We start from the raw sequence: 11,379 nt of genomic DNA on the forward strand, positions 1-11,379 counted from the left end.
CGTGAGTTAGTGTGGCAAATGTTTTAGCTCAAATTAAAATGCATCACAGACATTAGCTTGTAGCTCAAAGCGCTGCCTGTGCAACCTCACAGAGCTGCTAGCATGCCAGCAGACCCAGAGGTACCACAGTTTTGCTTCTTTGTGAAGCCGCTGTGCGTGGGTCTAGATTTACTGTGAACTTCCTTTATTTGTGTTCATACTCTCTATGTCTTCCTTCAGTCCGGCACGGTGAACAGTGGTTTCTCTCTGTCGCTGTGACTCCATCTGTGAAGGCAGCCCAGTTTTCCCACTGACTCACACCAGTTAATCATTTCTGATCTCGCTGCCACACAGACTCTACCTACACCTTCAATTCTCCATTTCTTCAGACATGTTGTGTAGGGTCCCCTGCTTATTTCTTGTCCTTGTGTTTTGGGGTCCGGTTTGCAGCGGACCCCAAACAAACCCCCACCCCCAAATAACGGACCAGGAGCTGTTCTGGGGCACTGAACAGTACGACTTCTCTGTGGTGCTTCGTGCTGCAGGGATGGAGTGTTTCTGGCACTTTGCTCACCGTGGAGAGAGATTCTACTTGAGCTTCATGGTAAGAAACTGTTTTTATGTTTACTTTTTAAATCCCCCAAAAGCGTGGCTTGAAATCTTAAACTGTTTCTCTTTAGGTCAATAAGGAGAAAACCAAAATCTATCATTGAAAATAAAACTGGCGGGCCTTTTTTTTTTTTACCATGAATATTTACCGTCGGTCTGGTCTGTAGTTGTGGAGAAACTGTCTCTGGCTCTCGATGCACCATGATGCAGCTCGTCATCATTACCAGAACACAACCGCCTGTGTCCGACTCCGTCTTATTGGAAGCTGCATTCTCTTGACATCCTGTTAGTGGCCTCTGGTGAACACATGTTTAGTAGAGGTCATAACACTAAACAACATTTTCTTTTTAGATACTGCATTTCATATATATTTTTTCATTTAATCCTTATTTAGTCTCAGAGATTGAGGTCTGTTTTCATGCACAAGAATACAGTCAGCAAACAGAAAAAACAGTTACACAATAAATAAGGAATTAACAGTTACAAGAATCACATAAAACGTCACTAGAGCTTTCAGATCTCCATGGAGAATGTAGGAATTTAGTTTGAGGACAGTTTGACGCATTTAAAGGTACACTGTACCAGAAACCAGTTTTGCCAACATTAATGTTAAAGCAAGGAAGGGATATTTGAGGTCCTGCAGTTACTGCATCGTGTCCTGTAATTACTCTTTTTAGATCCTGTTTCACTAAATTTACTGATGGCTTCGTTTTATACTACAATTTTGAAATTTCTGTGCAAAATGCAGTTACAGTTAGCAGCTTGAACAGCTATCAATCAGGAAACTCAGAAAATATTTTCTCCGTAAAGTCTGATCCAGCCTCACCAAAACCACTGAATAAAGTTTTTGTTTTTGTAGTTATCGGTGAGGCCTGGCCCTCAACACTCCGCTGAGGCATCTATGGTTTGTCAAGCCTCATTTCTGTTTCAACAAGCAGTAAATTCATCAGATTCAGTGCCCCATATTGCTAGTTTTACTAAAATCATTGAATAAAGTTGCGGTTGAGTTGAGTTGTGTTTCGTATAATATTACTTGATTTCCCATCAGCTACAGATGTGCTTTTGTCTGCAGATGCAGGTTCTCTGGTCGCCTTTTACCTTGCGAGGCAGCTGGCAAAGTCACGATAGAATTTTGTGTGATGCATGTTCTTCTTCTTATTATTTATATTATTACCATTGTGGTGCAGCAGAAAATTTGCATGTGGGAAGCTGAGCTGTGATATTGAAAACACAAAAGAAAATGCCCCATAAAACAGTAAAAGATGTGTGTCAACTATGTGATACTTGAATGTGATGAACTTTCGCTGATTAAAAAAGACAATTTGATCATTTTTGAGCTCAAGGTGAAGTAAAGTTTTCTCACTCACTGGAGCTCACTGGACTCGTTAGAACCGCATGCGGTTTAATAGCTGTATGTACTGTAGATCTTGCAGAACATTATTAAACTGGTATTACAGAAGCTCGTGTGAAGCAAAATGGATCAACATGCTGGTCAAGTCAATGTCAGTGGTTCATGAAGCTGCCAGAGTTGAAAGATGTGCCAGTCAACTCCAGCTGATGATGGTGGTGTGCATATTTCATACATAGAGGCTACATCTAAGACTCAGGTAGTCCTGTCAGTGATGGTTAAACAAAGTTTTATGACAAGCTTTACAGGAGTTCTTTCTATGATGACTTTCCTACATTGCTACATTCACGTTGCAATGAGCACTTTGAAAACTAACGTGTAGATAGCGGAAGGGAGGAGAATTTCAGCTTAAACAACCTTTTACCAACAGCATACTTCCTGTGACTCAGACTATGCCTCCCCGCACCCAAATGTCCCACCAAAACAAGTTCCCCCTGACTCTATTTTGCAGGGGCACCGTGGCAGGATCTAGTGTTTTTTCCCCTGTGCCAGAGTGATAATCAGTGCAGCCAGACGGTCTCCTGCTAAAACGAGGTCTGGCTATGGAAGACTGCTGTAGCTGTGGACCAACAACTGTCATCTCAACCATGAAATATAAACAAAATTCCTACAGTATGTGGATGTGTGTAACTGTGTGTTATAATTCCTGTCTGTCTGATTTCCTGTATGTCTGTCTGTAGGTCCAGTGGGTGACAGGAGTCGGCCATGACAGACACCTGTCTGTCAGTGTCAATGCTCCCAGTGGTCTGATGGTGTCGACTGTTGATGATGCAAAGGGTCAGATCAACTTTGAGGTGGAGGAAACAGGTAGCTGTCTCTCTGTCCATCTGTCAAACTGCTTTCATATCATTTTTCCACTTCCTGTGTCACCAAAAAAATAATAAAACCAAACAAAGGCGCAATGAAACCCCACATGTTGGGAAATTAAAAAATATACAGTACTGTGCAAAAGTTTGAGGCAGTTGTGAAAAATGCTTTCAAAAATGTGTGTTAATAGTTTATTTTCACCAATTAACAAAATTCCGTGAATGGACAGAATTCAATATGCCTTTATTCGTCCCACGAGGGGGGAAATTCCAATAAATGTAGATAATAGCAATAAATAATAATAATGAATAAAATAATAATAAATAATAATAAAGAAGAATCAATAGTTGGTGTGACCAGACTTTGCCTTAAAAACAGCATCAGTTCTTCTAGGTACAAGATTCAAGATTCATTATTGTCATGTACTTGTAACAATGTAACATCGTCACCAGTATGAAATTTTTTGTGCTTTAGAGGTAGCATAAAAGTAGAATAGAAATAGAATAATAACACTAGAGGAGGTACACTTGCACAAAATCATCGATTTTGCCACGTGCAGAAAGCTGCGGAAGAATAGCTGTCCTTCAGCTTCATTCAGATGATTCAAAAGAAAAGCAGAGAAGGATCACATTCAAGAAGAGGTAGCCACAAAATGTTTCAAATGACAAATGGCTTAAATGATTAGCAAAATAGTTGCCAATTAATTTTTAATTTAACCTTTACGTAACCAGGAATAAGTCTCATTGAGACTAAAAATGTCTTTTTTCAAGTTGAGAAGCAGCAGATTAATTTCACAGTTAATGAAAACCAAAAGAAAACACGACCATTTAAGACTTGAGAACAAAACATCACATTTTTTAAGTTCTTCATATGTTTTGTATGCAAAAATATGAATTTCTACAGTAAGTAGTTACAAAAGCTGTCAGAAAAATGCAGTGAAGTAAAAAGTACAATATTTCCCTCTAAAATGTCGTGGAGTAGAAGGAGCTCAGTACCACAGATTTGTACTCATGTACAATACATGAATAAATGTATTTACTTTCATGTACTTACCCTAACCCCCTAACCCTAACCACCATTGGTGTGCCTCTTTTTACAAAGCAGACATTCACATACACAAAAGCCAGTTGAGCTTAATAACCTTCAGTCTGACCTTCAGGACAGAAGTGGGATCAGTCAGTCAGTCAGTCAGTCAGTCAGTCAGTCAGTCAGTCAGTCAGTCAGTCAGTCAGTCAGTCAGTCAGTCAGTCAGTCTGTCTCCCTTGTTGTGTGTCTGCACAGGTTTCTATCAGATGTGTTTCAGCAACTTCCACAACCACTTCGGCACCATGCAGGTCTTCCTCAGCTTCGGTGTTTATTACGACGGCTTCAAAGACCCCGCTGAGCACAAGGAAGAAGAGAAGAAGAAGAAAGAGGAAGCCAGCAAAGACCTGAACAACACACTGAGCATCATCGAGGTGAGGCGCACACACACACACACACACACACACACACACACACACACACACACACACACACACACACACACACACGCACACACACACACAGAGTTGTGTATACATAGTTTATGGGTACATTACATAGACATACATTCATTTCCTGGAGAGCTGCCCTGAACTTAACCTCAGTCTTCATCCTAAAATATAAAGATTTAGGTTATGTGGACCTGCAGTTTGTCCACATAAGGAAGGTGAGTCCCCACAATGTGACTGTGTAAACAGATTTATATCCCCACAATGTAAGGAATACATGGTCCACACACACACACACACACCCACACACCCACACACACACACACACACACACACACACACACCCACACCCACACCCACACCCACACACACCCACACCCACACCCACACACACACACACACACACACACACACACACACAGTTACAGTGATGACAGTTGTATACTTAAAACAGTATATGAAGCTATTTTTTCTTTTAAAGCAATAATAATAATAAACTTCATTAATGTAGCACAATTCATGGATAAAATACAACTCAAAGAATAATAACGTGTGATAAAACAAGAAAAGAAGGGACATATATAAATACATTAAAATTAAATAACAATGTAGAATTAAAACAGCAGCATGAGACTAAATAAAACAGCAGAAAAAGAAAATACCCTTCAGGAGGTGTGAACAGATGTTGACCCTCTCAGACCATCAGGGAGGCTGGTCCAGAGTTTTAACTAACCCTAACCATAGCCACATAAACTGTCAGCCAGTTAGATAAGACTTGAACCATTTAAGAACTGTGTCAGAGAGCAACCCAGCGCTCAAATCTGTCCAGCAGAATATTCTGATCTACAGGATCGACTGCAGCACAGACAGCTTTTTCTCATCGCTGTTCATTCTGAGGTCATTCACAGCTTTGACTTGAAGTGCTTCTGGACTGTGCTGGACCCTAAAATCAGACCGGAGGTTTTCAAACACGCTGTCGTCACAGAGGAAATCATTCATCTTAAAAACAAGTTTTTCTGAAATCTTCATCAGGAAAGGCATTTTGGAGACTGGTCTGTAGTTAGAGATGACAGACCAATCTGAATAGACTCTTTTAAGCAGCGCTTTATTAAGAGCAGTTTTAAAAGTTGTAGGAAAGGTGCCTGTGACCAGTGAGTGATTCATTATTGTTAAAACTTCCTCTGCGATACATTTGAAAACCAGATTTTAAAAAAAAGTAGTGGGAATAGGATCAAAAGCACAGGTAGAGGATTTTAATTCATAGACAACTTTCTTGGATCAGCAGTGGATGGTGCACTTGGATTTTGGAGGAATACTGTGTGGTTCATTGTCTATTCTTTTCTGAGCAATGTTCATTTTGATCGCAGCAATCTTATCTCTAAACTAAGCAGAAAATGCATTGCAGGTGATCTGAGTGCAGGATTCATGAGACTATCATCGGTTGAAAAGAATTAATTTAGGACTGTTCTGTTTTGTCTTTCTCCATCTCCATTCAGTGTTCCCACAGTTTCTTTTGAGGTCCTTGTCCTTGATGTTCTGTTTCCTACATGGTGGTTTTTGCTGTTGAGGATTTTTTTTGCACCTAACTGGTGAAATATGATCAATGCCGACTGTAGTTTTGTATTTAGATCCACCAGATCATCAACAGATGATGGGAGAGTTTACAAAGACACAGGCCTGTTATGTATATGCATTTTCTGCAGCGTTTGGGTAATGCTTTGGTGGTCTAGAAATACTGACTGCTAGAATGGGTTCGTGACATTTCAATATAAATGGATGATACTTAAATGAAGTAAAAACATCAACAGAAATATCTCCTGGGCTCAGAGAATCGGTGCATGGTTGCCGTCCCTCCAGCCCTTCTCCCCTGCCTGATGGAGAAATTATGATTTTGTGGGACGGTGTCAATAAGAGCAGCAGGTGCATCTGTGTTTAGTCAGGTTTCAGTTAAAAATAGGCAATCAAACTGACGCTCAGAAATAAGATTAAGAAAGTCTTATTGTTGAGGGACCAGATATTTAAAAGTGCCATTAGCAGATAAACTGTCTTGCTTTGTGGTTGAGAACACTCAGTGGATGCAGGGATGTTTGTTAAAGATTGTCCATCTTTGTGGGACGAGGTGCTGGCCTGGCTGTGGGCTCCAGGCCAACTGTGGACAGATGTTGATCCAGCTTCCCTAGCACATCGAACTAGTTACTCAGGTAGATAGACGCCGGTGGTGGAGTACAGGAGAAATTCCTACCTCGTTTCTTGTCACCTCGGATGACAATCCAGGGTTCCAAAGGAGTGGGTGTGGAACAGATCCGTGCCCTGTGGCTTCAAGCCTGGGCCATGGAGTCCTATCTAGCATTTTTGAGATGGACCAGAATCGCAGAGATGGTGATGATACAGGAATTGTGGTAGTAGTGACAGTTGCAGTAGTAGTCATACTAGTTTCTTGCAATAGCAGTACTACTAAGAGCTGTACAAGTAATGGTAATGGTAATTGCTGTAATAGTTGTAGTAGAAGTTGTAAGGCTAGTTGGTCATCATGATAATTAAGTTTATCACAGTAATAGTATAACATTAATAGTAGCCAAATACTACAGTAGTAATAGTATTCATTGTTTTAATAGTAGTTAGTAGCAGTAATTTTAATGTTAGCACAAATTTCAAATGTCATAGTAAAAGTGGTATGGTATGGCACTAGTGGCATTATTAATTTGGTAGTAGTAGTAGTAGTAGTAATATAGTAGTAGTAGTAGTACAGTAGTGATGGTACCATTTGTAAGCAGTACTTGTAATGTACATGAGAATAACAGCAATACTAGTAAGCATAATAGTAAATTAGTACTGAATGTGATACAGTACAGTCCAGCGGAACTGTTGAGCATCGGTAAATCTACTTGAGATGTTCTCCACTTTTCATCGAGGCCAGAAGTTTTTCTGAACTTCTTGCTGGAGGAGCAGCAGTTCTGTTTGGGAGCCGGAGCGCTTCTTAAGCTGAGACAGGGGATTTCATACAGCGCCCCTCTCTTAATATCTGGCCAATGTCTGCTCTCTGACAGAAGATGGATGAACTGCTGCTCCCAAAAAGAACAAACACAGACTTCTGCAGATCTGCTGCCTTGTGCTTTATTGAAACCTGGCTCAGTGAGCCAAGAAAAAAATTCTGTTTTTAATTGAAAAAAGCACAATGACAGCATATCAAATTTTAAATCTGAGAACAGGTTTCTGGATCTGGTTTCTATATGGTTTCCTTTTTGCATGGTAGAGTTTCAGCCTCATTTGTGCCTGCAGCGATGAACTGTGCTCACAGATGGTGGTGGAGTTCCTGAGTCCATGCAGTGACGTCAACGACAGAATCAAGTCTGTTTGCAATGCAGAGCCATCACGACCAGCCAGTGTTGTCTTTCAGCCTCGTCCCTTGTGTCCAGATATTTCTTAAGATTCTCTAAATCTTTTAAAAAGTGCGCAATCAAAAAATAAAAAAAATAAAAAAAATTAATTAATAAATAAATAAATAAAATTAAAAAAGTGCAAATGTGCTGACCGTGCATGCAGCCTGTTGCAGTTTCTCCTGTTTCTTTTCGAAACAATTTCCCCTCGGGGATCAATAAAGGAATTCTGATTCTAATTTTAATGAGATTATGTTCTGCAGACAATGAAATCCACAAATTTGTTGCAGTTTTACATTGAGATTCTTAAATTGTTGCACTTTTTTCCAGCACAGGGTTGTATTTATAATGATAATGTCAGTGTTAGTAATACTTTCAGTATTTTTTTTTTCAGTATTTTTCTGTGTTTTACTGTTGCAGGATGCAAGTTTCAAAGTGGAGAGATATGTCTTCCACATGTTCCGCTACTACAGTTTCAGCCGCATGAGGAAGAGCGCTGATTACTTCCTGCTACTGTCCAACTCGCAATACATCACCTGGTGGTCAACGGCCCTCAGCCTCCTCATCATCACCTCTGGCTACCTGCAGCTGCTCTTCCTCAAGAGACTCTTCATCAGCAAGACCTGCACCGTGGATGAGAAGCCCCGCTGCTGACACACTCAGTATGGATTAGGATGTTGGAAAACAGCTCTGTGAAAAAACATGCAAATCTGTCTGCGTGTATGAGGAAGTGCAGCCACAAATGAGTCGACAAGGATGCCGGTCATTTTTCTCTCTGCTATTGTGATTGAGTATATCTTTACACAGTATAACGATACAAAATTATACCGTCTGATTTTTAATTTACTTCCTTAAAAAAACAATTTCTTTATCCAATATACATTTTCTTTTGTTCATTTCAATAATTTACACTTCTCAAACTTCAAAATATTCTTCATTTTGATTGATTTGTAATCTCTGATACTAAATGGGGATAGGTGACCCAAAATTCAATAAAAGTTATGTTCCCTCTTTCTCTGAGTGCAATCTGTCTGTAGAGCTGCTTTTATTGTGATCTGCTGAGATTTGAAGGGTGTCGCTCACAATTCAGTGGAAGTCAATTGTATTTAGTATTATTTGCTGAAAGGGCTACCATCACGTTAGGGGTTCTGTGAAGCTCACTGTAAAGAAAATCAGATTTTTCCACGTATTTAAAGGTGTAATATGTAAGAAATGAATCTTAATAGGGAGCACTATATCACCAGAACTGTTAAGTGCTGCTACCTGTAGCTGCCATTAGCTAGTTAGCTCAGTTAGCTAACTGTGCCCTGACTGGGAGGTCTGGGGGAGGAGTGCAGGAGCTTTGGACTGCAGAGAGGAGCAGCTTCCCAGTGAATGTGGCAGAACACAGCCTCTGAGACCAGCGGAGGCCACGTTTGACAATAGGGAAACCACACACACCTGAACCCCCCCCCCCCCTGCCAAAATCACACTCAGTTCAAAACTTGCGAGCCCTCAAACAGTCTTATAAGATGTGTTAGTTTCAGGTTCAAGTATCTGGCTTAGACTACTGTGCATCAGACAGCAGCACACTCGGGTTTAATATATATTTACTTTTTGCACTCTTTTCTAGCTAGTGGTTTTTCTTTCCTGTTGTTGGGCTGTGGGAAAATGTTTTACTACTATGGAAAGCTGCAGATAACTGCAGATAACATTTTGTGCTCAGTTAATTATATCAATGCGTAACAACTGCGTCCATGAAAGCCCATTTGTGAGACTGTAACGTGCAAATAAGATGAACTGCACCACGATATTCAGCTGTGGAAGTGCTGTAACTGTTTGTGTGATCACTCTGCTGATGAAGGTGGAAAGACCCAAGTCATCACTCCTACAGTGCTGCACTTTTCTAGCCACCAAATATCTTAATGTCATGTAGCAGGAAGGGGAAAGGGAAATGACAAAACAGCCTTTTCCACCTGAGCGGGAAAAGAAGGGGGAGGGAGATGATAAATCAGTCACACCTGAGAGCACAGAAAAAGGACTGAAATCAAACAAAGGAGGCTTGAAGGAGGACTGAAGTGAGAAAGAAACAAAAGGAGATAACGCAAAGTTTGATTCAGTTACCGGATTCATTAAAAGAAAACAGTGAAGTAAACCAAGTGTTGAGGACGGGCTAGAAGTTGAACTGTGTGTTAAACTGGACATGGGAGGAAAAAGCTGATCCCCGGAGCAGGTGGAAAAGAAGCTCATTCTACTATCCTTGACCTGTTTGGATGCAGTGGCAAATATCTCTGTCCGAGTTGGGTGATGCACTACTAGCAGATAAGTCCCTTTTCTCTGAAACTCTCCTGGCTTCTCCTAACTTCTGACTTCAAGCTATGCTGTTTTTTTCTCTCCTCTCAAACTTTGAACAGAACTGAACTGAATTACATTCATTTCCCCCCAACACACAGTCATCCTTTGGAACTAAACTGAAAGACACAAACTATATACACAATTTGCATTCATCATCAACTGATTTGATCTGTTATTATTTAAAAAACTTTTGATTTTTTGGTGTTTACTTGCTGAATATTTCATTTGAAATTGGTCTCTGTTTCATGAATGGACATCTATGAATTAAGAGACATTTGAGTTTGATTATTGACCTGATATGTTTTGATTAATTATTTGATTGAATATAAGCAACCAACTAACTGCATCAATTGGTTGTGTTTTATTGTGTGGTTTGTAGCTAAGAAGCCAGCTGTCAGATTCTTCCTCAAACTGACAGTAGTATTTGTTTTAAAATATTGGCAGGTTACAGGCTACAGTCAAAATGGCTTTCATTTCTGGGGTCATAGTATTATTGCATAAGGTGAGAGATGTGAGTGCATCTTAAATGAGATCAACCACAAACGTGATCCCTGCACCATCTAATCTGTCGTGTTTCATCAACGCACTGTCATTCAGCATTTGGAGAATATTTTGCTTACCTGTTTCTCCTCTGGGGCTGCACGGTGGCGCAGCAGGTAGTGCGCGTGCCTCACAGCCAGAAGGTCGCAGGTTCGATTCCCGGGTCGGGCCTTTCTGTGTGAAGTTTGCATGTTCTTCTCGTGCATACTGGGTTTTCTCCGGGCACTCCGGCTTCCTCCCACAGACCAAAAACATGCTCATTAGGTTGATTGGTGACTCTAAATTGCCCCTATGTGAGTGTGAGTGTGAATGATTATGTATATGTGCCCTGTGATCGGCTGGCGACCGGTCCAGGGTGTACCCTGCCTCCCGCCCGTTGACAGCCGATATAGGCTCCGGCCCCCCCGCGACCCCGAAAGGGATAAGCGGCATAGAAAATGGATGGATGGATGTTTCTCCTCTGTGTAAGAAACTCTTAAAAGTCCTCTTTTTGACTCCCAACAGTTTTTCATCTTAAGTGCTCTCTTAAGGGCTAAGATGCTTTGTGAATAATTACTATCTTTGCCAGGATCCAGTCTTAAATGTGAAAGGAAATTCTTAGAAAACATCATAATTCTAAGAATTTTCTTGGAATTTCATCACTAAGAGCAACTCTTTGCACAAGGAATCTTTAAGAATATGGCCACAGGTCTTTAGTTCCCACAAACAGTGCATGCTTGTGGTTGACTTCCATTGCTATCTTAACAAGCACAGATTGTAGATGTGGTTAATAATTCTTTGCATTTGATATCAAAGAGTCAACAGAAGAAAGCAGCAGGCTCCTTCGTGTCCTCCTCCACAGTGAGCTGCAGTC

General features: G+C 40.6%; 1 protein-coding gene across 1 annotated transcript; it reads left to right on the forward strand.

Annotated features, from left to right (window-relative positions):
- Positions 1-159: 159 nt before the first annotated feature.
- On the forward strand, positions 160-8,333 carry LOC139337899 (transmembrane emp24 domain-containing protein 6-like). Its single transcript, XM_070972729.1, has 4 exons — positions 160-583; positions 2,677-2,803; positions 4,085-4,260; positions 8,073-8,333. Exons 1-4 carry the CDS (start codon positions 371-373, stop codon positions 8,304-8,306), a joined length of 750 nt encoding a protein of 249 aa, XP_070828830.1. The 5' UTR covers positions 160-370; the 3' UTR covers positions 8,307-8,333.
- Positions 8,334-11,379: the final 3,046 nt, after the last annotated feature.

This window comes from Chaetodon trifascialis, chromosome 10, assembly GCF_039877785.1.
Source record: "Chaetodon trifascialis isolate fChaTrf1 chromosome 10, fChaTrf1.hap1, whole genome shotgun sequence".
Classification (NCBI taxonomy): domain Eukaryota; kingdom Metazoa; phylum Chordata; class Actinopteri; order Chaetodontiformes; family Chaetodontidae; genus Chaetodon; species Chaetodon trifascialis.

What these genes read in the sequence shown, in the direction of transcription:
- LOC139337899 (XM_070972729.1), top strand. Translation starts at nt 371, where the DNA reads ATGTTGTGTAGGGTCCCCTGCTTATTTCTTGTCCTTGTGTTTTGGGGT. An exon ending in GATTCTACTTGAGCTTCATG is followed by an intron (nt 584 to 2,676) that starts GTAAGAAACTGT and finishes GTCTGTCTGTAG; the next exon opens with GTCCAGTGGGTGACAGGAGT. An exon ending in CTTTGAGGTGGAGGAAACAG is followed by an intron (nt 2,804 to 4,084) that starts GTAGCTGTCTCT and finishes GTGTCTGCACAG; the next exon opens with GTTTCTATCAGATGTGTTTC.